Genomic DNA, 18,748 nt, shown 5'->3' with positions numbered 1-18,748 from the left:
GCCACCCTCTTTCTTGGCTAGACCGATAGCAAGGACCATGAAGGAAGCACTTTCTTCTAATGGTCCCATAGATGCCCCACCCAATCCAGAGCCAGCCACCATCTACTGCCATTTTTGCCTCCATCATGGGACCCTCAGAGACCACTGCTGAACAACCAGCAGCGTAGAGCCTGCTGTATGCACTCCCTAAAAGTCAAAGGACTACTTCTCCCTGGGACCCTACAGTGCCTGCCCGTAGTTAATTACGACTTTCACAAAAGGTTTGGAGCATTTCTCTCTTAGATATCATGTTACAAAGCTTCCTTGGTGTCCAGTGAAAGCCATAATGAGACCAGGAGCCACTGTCCTCTGGGCTGTGTCCCAGGAGACCAGAAGTGAGAGACACAGAGAGAGAGAGAGGGGCACGAGAAAGGTTAGCTGGATGCTTCGGCACCTTTTCATGCCTGCTTGGCAGGATGCAGACCTGGATGATAATGGAGATTAGCCTCAGAATCAACAAGCTTAGAGTTAGCAGTCGCCTGTAGGTTAGCTGTGCCTTCCTGGGCACACACGTGCGCCTTCTTTTTTATCTCTTTCAGGCAATCCCTCAAATCACGACCCTGGCGTGGTACACCACCCTGGTGCCCTTGCTTGTGGTGCTGGGCATCACGGCCATCAAAGACCTCGTGGACGATGTGGTAAGGATTTTTTGTGCAGCTTCCTCCTCACTGCTGCAAGCATATTTTCAAGTGGCATTAATACTTGACATTTTGAGATTATTAAAATAACCTTTCCCATCCCTCCTCTCAAGGCTCGCCATAAAATGGACAACGAAATCAACAATAGGACATGTGAAGTCATTAAGGATGGCAGGTACCATGCTCTTCTCAATGTGTGACTTCCTTCCAAGGATGTGATGTACAAATACATCTAGAAACATCCTTAGAGATAACTATTTGAACTTGGAAGTCTATCAGTGCATGAATCTTTTCCTTATAAAGGCCTCTCTTCACTTCCTAAGACAAAGCTATACCCAAGTTGGGGTCCAGGCGGTTGCCCGATGGGGCTCTGTGTCCTTGGCACTCCTGTGTTTACACAACCCCATCATCCTGGAGTGTGCCGCTTCATCTCTGCTCTTTCCAAACTTATGCTGCTCAGGACTTTGCCTAGATGTCCTGACACCCTTCCTGACTCCCCAGCTACAGTGATTTCTTCCTTCACTGTGTGTGGTTTTTTTTTTTAAATAAATTTATTGATTTAGATATTTATTTATTTCGTTGCCGCGTGCAGGCTTTCTCTAGTTGAGGTGAGCGGGGGTTACTCTTCGTTGCGGTGCGCAGGCTTCTCATTGCGTTGGCTTGTCTTTGTTGCAGAGCACGGGCTCTAGGTGCACGGGCTTCAGTAGTTGTGGCACATGGGCTCCATAGTTGTGGCTCGCAGGCTGTAGAGCGCAGGCTCAGTAGTTGTGGCACACGGGCTTAGTTGCTCCGCAGCATGTGGGATCTTCCCGGACCAGGGCTCGAACCTGTGTCCCCTGCATTGGCAGGCGGATTCTTAACCACTGCGCCACCGGGGAAGTCCCTCACTGTGTTTTCAGAGCGTTTTGTTTTCATCTTTCTTATTATGATCTGAATTTCATTAGAATTATTTGTGTGGAAGTCTCATCTCTCTGGAGCTCTAAGTTTCTTGGGGAGACTGCACCTAGTGGTATTTGTTTCTGTGTCTGCCTGAGCATCCAGCGCACAGAACGTGCTCATCAATGTTTGCTAAAGTAATGTAGTCAGCGGTGGCCAACGTGCCAACTCAGGGACCAGTGGTGAGTCGTTTTTTGAGCAAGAGCTTCCAGGCAGAACTACAAATTCAAGTGCTAAAAATAGTGACTAAGGCCCAATTCAAAGACGTTTCATGTGTCAACACTGAGGAAAATAACCCGAGTTATAGCCACACTTCAATGGTGTCTACTTTGAATATGGACTATTTCAATCTATAAATATGTTTAGATGCTTTTTTTCCCTTCCAGATAAATAGACTCTGTTCCAAAGGTTACCTTTCAAGTCACTTAGAATCACTGTCGTGGATGGTGGTGAGATTCATAGCCAGAGCCCTGTGTAGCCCACAGCCCGGCTGACTACACTGGTAAAGAGTAGCTCTGAGTAGCCTTGAACTGGGGTTAGGACTGCATATAGGCATGACTGTGGCCCCGACAGCCATGTATGGGGACTTGGGCATCCGTGGGGCAAAGTGACAGGGGTCTCCCAAGGGGAAACCGGACATCACAGTGGAAGAGTCAAACGGAATTGCTTCTAATACCCCTGAAGAGCCATGGCAAGAAGGTGCTTAACTTATTCATTTATAATTGAGACCCACACGCAAATTGCTAATTGACCATTTCAGAAATATTAAAATGTAAACTAACTACCATTCCTCTTAGTGAAAGATAAGCCAGGTTAAGAAAAATCTTGAGATTAAAAATTGTGTATTAAATTCTTGTAAAATTGGGGAAACTGGGGTATAAGCGTATATTTTAAATGTACTTTAAATCTCCAGGTCTCTTTTATCCATAAATTAATGGGAGGACCAACATAGTAATTGGATTTCTGTCTCCAAAACAATTAAGGATATTAGTTGTGGTAGGTTCATAATATCTGTTAGGGATATCTTTTCTATAATGAAAACCTTTAAAACAGACAACAGGCAGACCTTACTTTATTGCATTTTGCATTATTGCGCTTCACAAATACTGCATTTTTTTAACAAATTGAAGGTTTGTGGCAACCCTGCGTCAAGCAAGCTGCCGTATTTCCAACAGCATTTGCTCATTTCTTGTCTCTGTCACATTTTGGTAATTCTTGAAATATTTCAAACTTAATCATTATTATTTTTTTGTTATGGTGATCTATGATCAGTGATCTTTGATGTTGCTTTTGCAAAAAGATTGCAACTCACTGAAGGCTCAGATGACAGAGTTTTTTAGCAATAGAGTATTTTTAAAGAATGTATGTACATTTTTTTTTAGATCTAATGCTATTGCACACTTAATAGACTACAGTATAGTGTAAACATAACATTTATATGCACTGGAAACCAAAAATTTCATATGACTCGCTTTATTGCAATATTTGCTTTGTTGTGGTGGCCTGGAACTGAACCTGCAGTATCTCCGAGGTCTGCCTGTACTATATTTTAAAACTTTTAAAAAATGTTGACTTGTTAAACATTTAAATGGGTGTTTCCAGTAGAATTTAATACTGAAGGAAGCAATCTTTTTATTTTATCAATATCCTTAGGAGATTCATTAGGAAAGTGGTACACACTCATCAAAAAGATAACTTTAAACAGTAGAGAGGAGGCCAGCACTAAAGCTCCATGATGATTCCAGGTGGCCCATGTGGGAGCCATAGTGCATCCCTGTCCTGGGACCAGCAGGTGATGGATAACTGAGAGGAAAGGAAGGAGAAGGGCTGGGAGCACAGGACATGAGCAAAAACAGAGGCGTGGCATGTGTCTCCTTCGCACACATTTAAGGAGCCCCCATTGACCCTCAGTTATACAACATAGAATGGAAAGGACACATCAAAGTCAGCACCGCCACTGTTCCTTCCTTCAGAGGCGATGACAATCCTGTGACCCCTCAATCATCAATGGCTGGACTTTTGGCACACCTTTTCCCTGTGATGTATATGTTTTCCCAGAATCTTTGGCTTCCAGACAGAATAATTCCAAATCCCTTGCCAGTAACTTTAAAAAGCCACTAAGCTATCATTTGGTTTTTTTTAATATTTAGGTTCAAAATTGCCAAGTGGAAAGAGATTCAAGTCGGAGATGTCATTCGTCTGAAAAAAAATGATTTCATCCCAGTAAGTGGACAAGCTCTGCTGTCTCATTCCTTGCCCTCACATCTGACCTGGTGCTCAGTTTTGCCTGGGGGGGTCAGGGTCTCTCTGTGTTATTGGTGTGTTTTGTTTCAAACAGGCTGACATCCTGCTGCTGTCCAGCTCTGAACCTAACAGCCTCTGCTACGTGGAAACGGCTGAACTGGATGGGTAAGTGGGTCTTAGCTGGGCCCGCTGGAAAGCTAACCTTTGGAAGGCTAACCTTTGTTACATTGAAAGCTGTGCACTTGGATGAGAAGCCCTGAGGTCTGGCCTTACCTCTACCGCCTGCTGGCTGCCCAGCAACCTCTGTAGGAGACCAGCCTCTCTTTGTCTTTGCCTTGTTAGTGCCTAGAAGGAGCAACAGTAAGACAACAGTGGTCTGACTCCCTAGTATACCAAGCTATTCCATCGCCATATCTGAAAGCCCATTTTCAGGGAAAGTAGACGGTTTGATGACACAATGTACGTCTGAGCCCTTTGTAAGCTGCTGATCAGGGTTCAGACACAGATGAATGACTATTAGTATCTGTTTTGGATAAAAAGAATAGATTTTTAAAGTCTTTGCCAGTGGACTATTTTCCCCCTTTGTAGGTTTTGGTTATTATGCTACCACTTGAAAAGATAAACTTCCATTTTCGACCATCTTGACCAGTTTTTAGTATATTTATGGAGTGCCGACTAGGTTGCATTAGTTTTGCGTAGTAGCTCATTTAATTTTTTCAACAACCCTCTGAGGCAATATTATTATTACCTCGAAGTTACCCATGAGGAAACTGAGGCACTGGAGGGGAGGCCGCCTGTCCAAGGTCACACAGTGGGTGGCAGAGTTGGAGTGCTACTCCCCTGTGCTCGCTCCCAAGGCCAGTGCCTGTGCGTTCCATTCTGGCATAAACCCCTTTCCCCACACCCTAGATGTGCGTAAGCTTCGTTATGGAGAGCTGAGATCATCTGAGTAAAAACGAGGGCTTTCTTTGCTCTATAAGTCAGTCTGTTCAACCTTAACTGTACAACAGCTCTTATTCCCGTGAGTGAGAGATTCTAAAGTTTTACAAAGATATAAAATGCTAGCATGCTCTGTCAGAGCAAACAGAATGGAAGGTTGAGAACCACTGGTCCACTTCTTAGTGCATGGAAATCCCCAGTCAGTATTTGTGGAACTAGAAAAAAGTCATTCATCGTAGTAAGAAAGGCTTGCTTTCCAGAGCATGTGTGCGCAGCCTGGCCCTGCGTGTCCTCTTGCATGTGCCTAGTCTTCCACTGTGGTGGGGACATGCCAAGTATTGGGGGTAAGGTGACCATGTCCTTTTTTAGATAGAATTAATCTTTCAAAGACATAGGATCCAGTTTTCACTCTAGAAAATAGAGTCTTGATAGAGTCTTGACCCTTTCAAACACAAATATGTTTTGTAGAATTATCTTAGTGTGATTAAATGTTAGAAGCTAAGTTTTGAAACAGCAGTTTGATAGTTCAGGTTGGTGGTAAGAATTAAGTTAGTAAGAAGTGGGAAAGGAAGCTTCTGGGTACCTCTGTCCTACCCAGATTGCCTCACTGTAACAAACAGCAAAGGGGGCCAGCATTTCCTGGGTGAGGGATTTTTATCTAGTTCAGGGGATAACTTCATCCAAACCTGAAGTTCCAAAGTGAACAGAGAGCTTGAAAATAGAAAAAAACGCATTATTTACCTTTCACTTCCAGGTATGCCTAATGTTACTTTGTACAATTTTCTTTAACTTCCTTTTCGAACTCTGAAATTTGTTCATTTAATTGTTTTTTCTCTTCCTTTAGAGAAACCAATTTAAAGTTCAAAATGGCACTTGAAATCACACACCAGTATCTCCAGAAAGAAACTTCATTGGCAACATTTGATGGTTTGTGCAAACACGTCTTCCTTTGTTTCAAATTTTCATTGCTTGATTCAGTCCGTATTAATTAAAACCAGAAAATCTTTCATATGTGAGTACTTATGTAGATCATATCTCCTTTAAAAGGTTTTATTGAATGTGAGGAACCGAATAACCGACTAGATAAGTTTACAGGAACACTGTTTTGGAGAAATACAAGTTTTCCTTTGGATGCTGATAAAATTTTGTTACGCGGCTGTGTGATCAGGAACACTGATTTCTGCCATGGATTGGTCATTTTTGCAGGTACTTTCTGAGTCTTTTGGGAAATTGATCTGTAGGCTCATTAAAAATGTAAAGGAGGAAATTGATTTTATGTCCTTTCTCCGTTGAAACCAAAGAAAGAGTCATTTTACTGACATGCCAGTGAATTGATTTTCCCAATTGTTGATCATATTGAATTTTCCATTTTTAGGTGCTGACACTAAAATAATGAAGAATAGTGGGAAAACCAGATTTAAAAGAACTAAAATTGATTACTTGATGAACTACATGGTGTATACGGTATTTATTTTCTGTTTTGGTAGATTGCTGTCTTTTGGTCTAGATTTGTTGACGCAGAGAAGTCTTATTTCTATAGGCCAAGTAGAAAAGTTCACAAGGTGCACCAGAGTTGGGAGCGGGTGGGTGGGAGAGGAGGTTCCCTCACCTTTTCTCAGAAATGCTACATTTCTAATTGGAGAATCTCCCTGGGAATGTAAATTTCAGTTGTTGGGTATCCTGAGTTGATGAGTGAAGTGATCAGTTGGGAAACCAGGGAGCCTTAGATAAGTTAGTGGGACTGAACTCCTAAAGTCAATGTAGGGTTGATTTTACTGCTGTTAGTTTCCCATAGGGATAGTTCTCTTAAAAGCCAACCTTTTTTTTTTTTGCCCCCCAACATGTACTGTATGAGTCCAAATATAAGGCAAATTTAGGTATAAGTTCTCTCAAGGGTCCCCAAGACCACCTCCAGTTTTGATGATTCACTAGGAGGATTTATAGAATTCAGTGTATAGTTGTCCTTATAGTTAGAATTTATTATGATAATTCTTGCTTATTACAAAGCAAGATCAGCAAAGGGAGAAGGCTCATGGGGCAAAGTTCAGAGAAAACCAGGCGCAAGCTTCCAAGAGTCCTCTCCCAGTGGGGTCATACACACCCAGTGGGGTCATACACACCAGACACACTTAATCCTCCCCAGTGACAATTTGTGTCAGCCCATGTGAAATGTTGGTTATACCAGAGAAGCTCATTAGAGACTCAGTGCCTGGGTTTTATTGGGGTCTGGTCGTGTAGGCACTTATCTGCCTGGCATGTACCAAAATTTCAGACTCCCTAAAGGAATGTGGGTATTCAGCATAAAACATATTGTTTTACACAAATAGTTAGGCACAGTGAGCCATTCTTGTCAGAGAATAAGAAATAAGGAATCAGGAAACCCTTCCAAAATCTAAGTTCCCAGAAGCCAGCCAACAGTCAACCTTGCAAACAGGCCTTCTAAGGATAGCAGTCTCAGGACTGCTATGTTAACTGTTCTGCATGTAGGGTGGCCCTAAATATCAGGCAGTCTTCCAGTTTGCCAATGAGAAGTTTTTTCAGGTATTTAGTTTAGTTTGGTATGTTCACAGGGGAGGTGAATTCCAGGTCCTTCTAGTCCACCATTTTGATCAATCTGATCTAGTTTAATTTGAATACGTAAACTTTTAGAGACTTATAATACTTACAGGACTTCAATTGCATATACATATTCAGAATTACATAAAAGTAATATATTAATTTAAGGACAATTCGTTTTTCCCTGCTCTCACATTTCATGAAAACTTCATTTGAACTTTTCTGATGCATCTTCCATGTCATTGTCTTGGTTATGGCGTGAGCCTTCACAAGAGGCTCATCATCTCTTCACAAGGTGCTCATCATCTCTCCTCTGTGCCAAGTTCTTTTGAAATATAGCACTTTCGGAATCTGTGTCCAGAAAATTAAATTTGCCCCTGGAAATTTTATTCTTACCCACAAATAACCAGCTAGCACTAGGGCTGTTGACTTTTTTATTCATCCCTTAAGTATATGCTCAATTTCCACAACAGAATACTTACTATATGACTTCTTAAAGGATCGTAAACGTTAAGTGATCATTAAACCTTCAGGAATAATTACCCAAATCTGGGTAAAATTTTCTTGCCTTCTTCTTTAAAAAAAATCATTTCCTTCCAACATTTTCCAAACGTATCCCAGTTTAGCATTCTTTGAAATTGTTTCATGCTAAGGTAAGGTGTCTTTCCCAAACAGCATGCTATTGTTCAAAGGAAAAGTAATTGAGAGGATGTCCAATAATATGAGAATATTTAAAGATTTGAATGTAAGATACCACCTTCTCTTCTGAAAGATAATTTTGGGAACGAAACTTCACCTTCTATGTGGTATGTAGGATAAATCAATCAACCATGGAAATAAATAGACTTTCAAAGCATTCTTATGATACTGTTTCTATTTTAAGTGTGTTGTTTTTACAGACTACTAAATTATCATACATAAGGAAAGTATTGATAAGATAAACTAGCATCTATAAAATGCGTGGGGTCGACAATGCATCTTTAGAATAAACTTAACTGTTGAATGTCTTTTAGATCTTTGTTGTTCTTATCTTGCTTTCTGCGGGTCTTGCCATCGGCCATGCTTACTGGGAAGCTCAAGTTGGCAATTATTCTTGGTACCTCTATGATGGAGAAGACACTACACCCTCCTACCGTGGATTCCTAAATTTCTGGGGCTACATCATTGTTCTGAATACCCTGGTGCCCATCTCTCTCTACGTCAGGTAAGGCTGTCTTCTCTTTGGCCTTTTGCTTTAATGGAAGAACACAGTACATCTTCCCAACTTAACACCTTCAGCTCTAGCAATTCTTGTTTCAAAGGTTATAAGGAGCAAGTAAGAAAATAGCTTTCATTTCAGATTTGAGGGTGATACGGGGAAAGGAAATTAACGTTGGTGTGTCTGCTCTGTGCCAGACACAGCATCTTTTATCTCGACCTCTTGACAGATACGGCTACCAGATTCAGAGATCAAACTCTACTCCTTAGTCACTTGCTTGGCAAGATTCCTTCTTGGTGGGCTCCAAAGCCCAAGCATCAGAAAGAGCTGTGTGAAGATTTACAACGTCGTGGAATAACTTGGTTGTTTTCCTTTTCAGGAGCCTTCCTAACCTCTTTTCTGTGTCTTCCTTATTACCACCTGCTATACCTATTGCTTGGAAAACTCACTGGGTTTCCTGAATGCTGCCTTCTAATGGGAATACCACTCTCCCTGCCCACCGTCAACCTCTCAAAATGTTCTGTGTTTCTCATCTCAACCTCAACCGCGATAAGAGTCAGGATCGTATCTTGTTTTGTGATATTTTTGTGATATTTCGGACTTTTTTTACTTTTTCGTTTTTTAATATCAAAGTTCACTATCCCTGGTCAATTGAACTTCAGACCGTTGGGAGAGAAATGGTGCCTTGGGATATTCCCAGCATTCAGAGCTTCTCTTAGTTCCGAGAAGTAATAGCCCAGAGGCATATAGGGCCACATGCACACCTGTAATTAGAAGCATTTATTTTATTTTAATTTTATTACATGTGCATTTGTTTTATTTTTAATTTTATTACAGGTAGTTACTATTGTTCTTTTAACATGAAGTAAAGCCCTGGGGAGCCATGTGTTTGCAGTTATTTAAAAAAAACAAAAAACTGAGATGAGTTTTACCTTTGTTAGGGGAACTATTATACAGATGATTTTGTCTCTATCTATAAACGTATGTTATGAAATAAACCATATATGTAGTTTTAGGTTTAAAAAGCCACATCATGTGACTAATATGATTTTCTTTGTTTCTCTTGGAAGTAAAGGTCCTTTCAAACTATAAATCGATCAGGTCATTTCAGATAGTATCTCTGCTTTGTTTTTAACCCTACAGTCTATTCATTCAGAAAAGACTCACTGAAGCCACACTATACCCCCAAGGCCCATGTGATCTGCTGCTCTGCCCTCCACACCCAACCATAACCTCCAGCATCTCTACCCACTCCCTGGACTCCCTCATCTCTAGCCTCCTTGAATTCCTCAGCTGTACCAGTGCCTGCCACAGGGCCTTTGCGCCTGCTCTGACCTCCACCTGTAACATGCTTTTCCCCTCTGTATCTACATGGTTGCTCTTTCATTTCCTTCAGGTCTCTGCTCAAAAATCACCTTATCCCCCTGGCTTTTCCTGACCCTCTCTTTCTTAAACATCACTTCCTCTGCCTGTCGGTCTCCAGCTCCCCTCACCCTGCTTTGATTTTCTGCAGAGAATTTTCATCACCTGATATACTGTGTGTTTACCAGTTTATTTATTTGTCCATCTCCATTAGAAGGTAACCTCCTTGAGAGCAGGGTTTTTGTCTCTTTTGTTTACTGATGTGTCCCCTGTACCTAGGATGGTGTCTGGTACATAGTAGACACTCAGGAAATACAGAAGGGAGGAGAGAAGGAGGGAGTTATTTTTCCATTTGTTTAACTTATTATAGACACATCCTTTGCCCACTGAACAGTTGCTGGATGTGTAAGCACCTTTCTTACATAGTTGAGATAGATTTAATCAGTTATAGTTTTTAAATGGAAATTATCCTTTTAGAATATCGTATTTTGGACATTCTGTAACCCTATGAGAATTTAGGACTGTATACAAAATGGATAAATGACAAGGACCTACTGTTTAGCACAGGGAACTATATTCAGTATCTTGTAATAACCTATAATGGAAAAGAATCTGAAAAAGAATATGTAAATATAGGTACGCATTCCTCAAAAAAAATACATATATATATCACTGAATCACTTTGCTGTATACCTGAAACTAACACCATATACTTCAATTAAAAAATGGTTAAAAAAAAACAATTTAGGAAAAAAACATGCTTTAGGGGCTGTTTGCCAAAAGCCCTTTGTCCTACTTGAGAGTACATGGGTGTATAACCTAGTGGACCCTCACTCCCTTTGTCCTCCAGTTGAGGGCAAAGGTGAACATGCCTTTCCAGTTGTCTCTGAGTGCGATGGGGAATGAGAGAAAAGAGTAGAAGCTGTCACATCGTGGGGTGCCCCCCGCAGTGTTACCATGTCACCCGTGTGGGTGGCGTGTTCTGAACGTGGGGTGCCGTGGCCAGATGTGCTCAGGAGTGAGTAGGAAATCACATTGAGGGGACACTTTGACCCTGAAGCTGGAGACAGATGTGTTTGGTCAGGAGAACCCAGAGACTGGGCACATGGGTCACCACGGGGCTTGTCTCTTTGTATCAATAGATAAGCAGCTTGCTCCTGGTGCAAAGTTAGGACAAGATCCACTGCCTGCCACTCATATCTGAGAGCTCGATCAAAGGTAATCTTTTGTCTTCCTAGCGTGGAAGTGATTCGTCTTGGACAGAGTTACTTCATCAACTGGGACCTGCAGATGTACTATCCTGAGAAAGACACGCCCGCGAAGGCAAGAACCACCACGCTGAACGAGCAGCTCGGGCAGATCCATTACATCTTCTCTGACAAGACAGGGACGCTCACACAGAACATCATGACCTTTAAAAAATGCTGCATCAACGGGCAAATTTACGGTGAGTGGAAGCTGTTACTCAGTCCCTGGGCATGTGTGACCAGAGGCTGCCTTCCCAGAGTGGCTCGGGGAGGTCAGGGGTCAGAAATAGGTACACATTCCGCAAAAATGTAACTTGTCATGTGACCCAGCAATTCTGCTCCTGGGTGCACACCCCAAATGAACGGAAAGCAGGGACTCGAGCAGTATGTGCACACCCATGTTCGTAGCAGCATTATTCACAGTGGTGAAGGTTTAGAAGGAACCTAAGTGTCCATCAGTGGATGAATGGATAAGGAAAATGTGGTATATACACACAATGGGATTTTATTCAGCCTTAAAAATGAAGGCGATTCTGAAACTTGCTACGACATGGATGAACCTTGAGGTCATTCTGCTAAGTGAAATAAGCCAGGCACAGAAGGACACATATTGTATGATTCCACTTACTTGAGGTACTTGGAGGAGTCAAATTCATAGAGACAGAGAATAGAATGGTGGTTGCCAGGGGCTGAGGAGAGAAGGGAATGAGGAGTTAGTGTTTAGTGAGCACAGAGTTTCAATTTTACCAGACGAAAGAGCCATGGAGATGGATGGTGTTGATGGCCGCACAGCTGTGTGATTGGACTTAGTGCGGCTGAACTGTTCACTCAAAAATAGTTGAGATGGGGCTTCCCTGGTGGCGCAGCGGTTGAGAGTCCGCCTGCCGATGCAGGGGACGCGGGTCCGGGAGGATCCCACATGCCGCGGAGCGGCTGGGCCCATGAGCCATGGCCGCTGAGCCTGCGCGTCCGGAGCCTGTGCTCCGCAACGGGAGAGGCCACAGCAGTGAGAGGCCCGCGTACCACCAAATAAAAAAAAAATAGTTGAGGTGGTAAATTGTATGTTAACGTGTATTTCACTACAATTATATTTTAAAAATTGATTTCCATTTGATATTCTGAAATGTGCTATAGATTCAAGGCTAATGCTGTATTCAAATAGGGTGCTCTAACTTTTAAAGAAAAACGATATAATTCTTTTAAAAGCTGTAAGCATAACATCATATGCTTTCCACTTGGAGGAAACTTTGTGCTGTGTATGGTACTTTCCCAGAACATCAGTGAGGAAGGTGGGATGCTGAGGGCTTGAGGAAGGGGTTCTCCTCTGCGTGGGCGGTGGTTCCTTCCGAGCTGGGGGAGGGCGGGGGTAAAGCACTTCCTAGGACGTGATTCTGGCCCCAGAGGAGATGGCAGTGTAGACGGACACAATTTGCCAGTATTTGAACCTCTAGACCAGAAACCAGCACACTTTTTCTGTAAAGAGCCAGATAGGAAATATTTTAGCCTTTGCCGGCCACATATGGTCGGTATCAAATATCTTCTTTGTTATGCTTTGTTTGTTTTTTTAAAACTCTTGAAAAACCATTCTTAACTCGAGGGCTGTCCAGAAACAGGCTTTGAGACCCGTTGACTCAATTTGTTTTGTCCTGTTTGTTCACAGGAGACCATCGGGATGCTTCTCAGAACAGTCATAGCAAAATAGAGGTGAGTCCTTTCACTTAGGAAACCTCTTGGGTTGTGTGTGAGTTTCCTGGGCTGTAACAAACCACCATGAAATGGGGGGCTTAGAGCAACAATAATGTATTCCCTCACAGCTCTGGAGGCTAAAAGTTTGAAATTAAGGTGTCAGCAGGGCCACTCTCCCTCCGGAGGCTCTAGGGCAGAATCCTTGCTTGCCTTTTCCTAGGTTCTGGTGGTTGCCTGCAATCCTTGGCATTCCTTGGCTTGTAGACTCAGCACTCAGAAGCCTGCCTGTGTCTGTGTCCGGATTTCCCTCCTTTTATAAAGATACCAGTCATTGGATTAGGGCCCCCCCAATCCAGCATACCCTAATTTTGATTACATCTACCAAGACCTTATTTCCAAAGAAGGTCCTATTCCCAGGTACCAGAGGTTAGGACAACATATCTTTCTGAGTGGACACAATGCAACTCACAACAGGCTGTGTTAAGACAGATGTGAGCCTCTTGACACTTCAGAACGTGTTAAAATCCTAAGGTGATGCTTGCATGAAGACACGGCTTCAGAGAAAAGTTCCTGTCATTTGTGAAGCCCAAGTTGTTTCTTTTAAATCACACCGACGTTTCCTCCTCTGCTGCTTTCAGCCAGTGGATTTTAGCTGGAATACGTATTCCGATGGGAAGCTTGTATTTTATGACCATTATCTCATCGAGCAAATCCAGTCGGGGAAGGAGCCGGAAGTGCGACAGTTCTTCTTCCTGCTGGCGGTGTGCCACACGGTCATGGTGGACAGGCTCGACGGTGAGTGTGGCTCTCGCATCTCGGACACTGGGGACCAGTTTTTTTAGTTTACGGGGAACTCGTGCTTGGGACTCGAATGCACATATAAAGAGTTGTATGAACTAGAGGTGTTTCAGTTAGGTTTCAATTATGATATTTTATACCCCAGAGAAGTGCATGGCTTACATGGCATACTCCAGGGAGCCTTGCCTTCTAGATCCTGGGTTCTATTTCCCATAGGTAATTCTTTGCCAGAGATATCCTGCAAAAGGCATTTCTGATATAAGGTTTCTTCTTCCTAAAAAATATGATTGGTCTGTTTACCCAGAGGGCTAGCTGACAAAACGGTTAGACCAGGTTGCCTGAGTCCTTTTTTTTTTTTTTTAACCCCTTCTGGGGAAAAGAAGTGAATGGATAGCAGTGCAACTGTCTTAAAGTCCTTCTCCCAGGGATCCTGTCACGTATTTCAGAGAACCCAAATACCCTCAAAGTAAATGACTTCTGAAAATTCCCATCTCAACCTGGTGAGATTTAAACTTTAGAATCACAGGATCATATGAATTATGATGGTATATCACGTAAAGTTTCAAATGATTGCAGTCTGAATCCACATAGCATATTGCAAATTATCACTAAATTAATTCAAAGTACAAATATAACAAGGTGTGTACATATTTCCTATAATAACAAATATTACTGTCCAAAGGAAAAATAAAAAAAGAGTTGTGTGCGTGACAAGTTTGTCGAATCTCCACCCAAACGATGACTGTCTGTGGGCCCCTTCCACTACATGGTATACGAGCCAGCAACCCATGAAACAGGCTCCTAGCCTCCGGAAATATACATCTCCTTCACAGTTCTAGCTCCAGATGTGTTTATCACTTTGGAATTGAAATCTTATCAGTAAAAAAAAATGATTGACTCTTGCATTATAACAGAAGAATCAAAATCTTCTCGCTATCTGAATACTTAATATTTATGAAGAGTCACACCTTATCTGGATAAGTGGACTTTAAACTTGGACAGTCTTTACTACAAAATAATTTCAGAGAGAACTTATATTTTACATTCAGATATGTTTGGGGTTTGAAATAGTAGCAGCCAAAAGCCTAGGCCTCCTGAAGTTGCCTTTTTCTTTTGAAGGAACATAATTCATGTGTATTTGCATGGGAACAAGCAAGTTGACTTGTAGATTCCTCTGAACAATTCTATTTTTTTAAAATTAACCTTTTTAAAAAAAATTGAAGTATAGTTGATTTACAGTGTTGTGTTAATTTCTGCTGTACAGCAAAGTGATTCAGTCATACATGTAGGTACATTCTTTTTTGTATTATTTTCCATTATGGTTTATCATAGGATATTAAATACAGTTTCCTATGCTATACAGTAGGACCTTGTTGTTTATCCATTCTATACAGTAGTTTGCATCTGCTAATCCCAAACTCTCACTGCATTCCTCCCCCACCCTCCCTCTCCCTCGGCAACCACAAGTCTGTTCTCTCTGTTTGTGAGTCAGTTTCTGTTTAAGTTCATTTGTGTCATATTTTAGATTCCACAGGTAAGTGATATCATATGGTATTTGTCTTTCTCTTTCTGACTTCACTCAGTATGACAATCTCTGGGTCCATCCATGTTGCTGCAAATGGCATTATTTCATTGTTTTTTTATGGCTGAGTAATATTCCATTGTGTATCTATACCACATCTTCTGTTCATCTGTCGATGGACATTTAGGTTGTTTCCAAGTCTGCAGCATTCTTAAATGCAGCTTGTGCTAGCTTTGTTAGAGCAAATTTGTCGAGTATTAATGAAAGCTAGGTATTTTGTCACCTATGGACACAATGATACATTATATAGATACACATGTGCATTCTGGAGAGAGCAAAAGGCGCCCTTTTGTCATATGCATTCTCCACTTTAATCAGCCCAGCATACAAACAAATGTCCTTTTCTGTTTTCTGATGCTGAGGCTTCACATGTAGTGGATGAAATCTCCAGAGGAGAAATAGGCATAAAAACTAAATGTGTAGAAGCTATTGGAGATAAAAGAAAAAATGATTTTGGCTTTGATACATAAAAGCACCTTGAAGGGGTCCATTGGAAGGGACCTTGGGAGTAACTCCTCCAAATGTTATAGATGAGGAAATTCAGACCAGAAGCACCAAGACCTCCCTGATCTCAGACAGCACATTAGGACCCATTTTAGCTGAGTCCTTCCACTCCACCATGCTGGTGTGCCTCTGCTCTTGCACTCTCCTTTTCCCTCTTTTACAAGAAGAGTAGAGATTGGCTCATCTTTTATTATGCATAACATCAACAGTGAGAGGTGAGAATCTTGTCACGTATGCTCAGCAGAAGGTTTGTGTGGCCCAAGTGTTGAGTACATGTAGGGCACGTGGAGGCTGAGTGTGGAGAAGCTGCATTGGTTTTCTGTTGCTCTGTAGTGGATCACCACAAGCCAGTGGCTTAAATCACCCATTCATTAGCTCACAGTTCTTTAGGTCAGAAGTCTGGGCACATGGCGTGACTGGGTTCTCTGCTAAGAATCTCCCTAGAATCAAGGTCAGGCCACGTTGTCAACTGGAGATCAGCATCCTCTTGCAAGCTGAGAGCAGGATTCAGTTCTCTGTGGTTGTAGGACTAAGGTCTCCATTTCCTTGCTGGCTGTCAGCTGGGGCTGCTTTCTGCTCCCAGGGCCTCCCTCCTTCCTTGCCACATGGTTCCCCCTGTCTTCAAACCAGCAGTGGAGAATCTCCCTTCCATCAAACCCCTTTCATGCTTCAAATCTCTCTCTCCAGGAAGAGCCCCGTCCCTTTTGAGGACTGACCCAGTTAGGTTGGGAACACCCAGATAATCTCCTTATCTTAAGGTCAACCCCGATCTGGACCTGAATTATATCAATAAAATCCCTTCCCAGCAGTACCTTGGTTAGAGTTTGCTTGAGTCACTGGGAGAAAGTGTATGTGTACACAGGGTGGGGAGACGCACCTTGGGGCCATTGTAGCCTCCTGCCTCCTGCAGAGGCCATGGGAGAGAAGAGTTCGAAAGGCTTGGAGGCAGTTTCTTTGCCTGAAGCCCTTTAAGTTGGGATGAACCATGAGATTATGATTAGAGACCTGAGTTTTAGGAGTTTGGAGCCAGGACACACGAGATGGGTGAGGAAACTGAGGACCTGGGTTAGCGTGGAGTCTTTGGGAAGGATGAAAAAGTAACAAATGGCGGGGGTGGGGGGGGATAGTCAATCTGAGACGTAACTTGTTTCAAGACTGGTGACTAGAAGATTATCAGCCAGAGGAAGCTATGGAATCAGGATAATGAGAGGTGGGGTTTGTTGTTTCAGCATCTATTTTATTTGCATCAGTTCTGTGACCCACAAATTAGTCTGTAAAAGAAAAGAAAGTCTCTTTGGTTGTGTCTGAGCGTGTGGTAAATAAAGAGTTTTCTTCAGAAGAGGTTTCAGGAGGTTAATTTTTAGTCCAGGTTTCCTCCTGCAAACATAAAGTTGGAGTTTGGACCAGGTCTCTGAAGTTCCTCCTGTCTCTATTAGTCTGCAATTCTGTGATTGCATTACGAGAACAAAATGGAAGGATTTTCTTTTAATGATAAAAATATCAGTGTTCTCTCCAGATATGATTTTCTTACTCATGGGAACTTTGCCACCCTTTATCATTTTGTTCCTTTTTTTTTTCTGTTGGAAATAAGTTTGCCTTCAGTATGATGCAATATATCCCTGCCAGCGAAACTTGCTGAAGGGAGGGGACTGTGTTCTCACTGCTGCTTGTTTAGCTGTGGTTAAATATTTTACCCTCTGGCATGTGTGTGTGTTTGTAGAATGGCTGGATTTAGCAAGTACATTCATAACTTCTGGTGTATGACTTTCTGGGTGAACAGATGGAGAGAGACCAACCTGTCATCTTTAATTACTATTTGGGAGTGATTAATATTGATTTAGAGTGAACCACCTGCGCATGTATGTGAAGGGAGTAGGGTAGGGACGGGGCGTTTAGCTCTCTCTACCTACAGCTGTGCACCCTGGGGCATCCGCCCCCTCCCCATAGATGGACGGGGTAAAGAACTGCCCATCCATCTATGGGTGCATCCTGATCATACCATGGTGGAAAACGAAATGCCTTTTCCTGTGGAAATTCATCTGACTATAGAAATACTTTTCATTCTACTTTAAGATGGAAGAACTAAGAGTAGAAAAATAGAAACTCTTGGATAGGCGGAGCTTTTTTTTTTCCTTTTAACTTTTTACTGAGGTACAACATGTGTACAGAGACAAGCATATAGCTCGTTTTCACAGGTTGAATACCCCCTTGTCGTGAGTACCCAGATTTTTACAAACAGAACATTTTCCATCCCCTAGACATCCCTTTTATGTTCCCTTTCAGTCATTGCCCCTCCAGGGGTGACTACTGTCCTGACTTCGAACAGTGTGGGTTAGCTTTGTCTGTTTTGCGGTTCGTGTAAATGGAATTATGTGGTATGTACTCGGTGTCTGGCTTCTCCACTCAACATTGGGAGATTTACTCCTATTGTTGCAATTTAGTTGTGAAATAAAGGCAGTTTCCCATTATATAACTTTCAAATATCAAGATATTGAACAGATTGATACATTTTGAGACTTTTTTAAATTATGAGAATATAGCTAAGTTGAAGAAAGCACACTCTTCTAGAGGGAAGATAACCTGGTACAACCCTTTTAGAAAAGAAGTGAGTAAAATATATGCCAACAGGTTTAAAAATTATCAATATTCTTTACCCCAGTATTTTCATGACTAGGAAGCTATCCTTAGAAAATAGAGTCAGAAAAACCTTTATACACATACAAAATGCTTATTACAGTGTTTTTTAATTATTTTTTAAACTTTTTTTTAGTGGTTTGAGAGAAGGCAGTTTTGTTTGTTTGTTTATTTATTTATGGCTGTGTTGGGTCTTGGTTGCTGCACGCGGGCTTTCTCTGGTTGTGGTGAGCGGCGGTCACTCCTCGCAGCAGTGCACGGGCTTCTCATTGCGGTGGCTTCTCTTGTTGCGGAGCACGGGCTCTAGGTGCGCGGGCTTCAGCAGTTGCGGCACGCAGACTCAGTAGTTGTGGCACGTGGGCTTAGTTGCTCCGTGGCATGTGGG

General features: G+C 42.2%; 1 protein-coding gene across 4 annotated transcripts in view; it reads left to right on the top strand.

Moving 5' to 3' along the window:
• ATP8B1 (ATPase phospholipid transporting 8B1) overlaps positions 1-18,748 on the top strand; it is a 112,828-nt gene that overhangs the window by 72,532 nt on the left and 21,548 nt on the right. For all 4 annotated transcript variants that reach the window (XM_089895236.1, XM_089895237.1, XM_030762026.2 and 1 more), the window contains 11 exons: positions 579-677; positions 791-852; positions 3,764-3,836; positions 3,952-4,022; positions 5,641-5,723; positions 5,844-6,002; positions 6,172-6,260; positions 8,366-8,556; positions 11,151-11,359; positions 12,820-12,863; positions 13,484-13,640. In XM_089895236.1, coding sequence (XP_089751362.1) covers positions 579-677; positions 791-852; positions 3,764-3,836; positions 3,952-4,022; positions 5,641-5,723; positions 5,844-6,002; positions 6,172-6,260; positions 8,366-8,556; positions 11,151-11,359; positions 12,820-12,863; positions 13,484-13,640 — 1,237 coding nt within the window. The remainder of the gene's footprint in view (positions 1-578; positions 678-790; positions 853-3,763; positions 3,837-3,951; positions 4,023-5,640; positions 5,724-5,843; positions 6,003-6,171; positions 6,261-8,365; positions 8,557-11,150; positions 11,360-12,819; positions 12,864-13,483; positions 13,641-18,748) is intronic.

This window comes from Delphinapterus leucas, chromosome 14 (assembly GCF_059928025.1).
Source record: "Delphinapterus leucas isolate spDelLeu-1000000601 "Yukka" chromosome 14, BTC_Dleu_Yukka2, whole genome shotgun sequence".
NCBI classification, from domain to species: Eukaryota; Metazoa; Chordata; class Mammalia; order Artiodactyla; family Monodontidae; genus Delphinapterus; species Delphinapterus leucas.
This window is presented reverse-complemented; position numbering and strand designations above follow the sequence as displayed.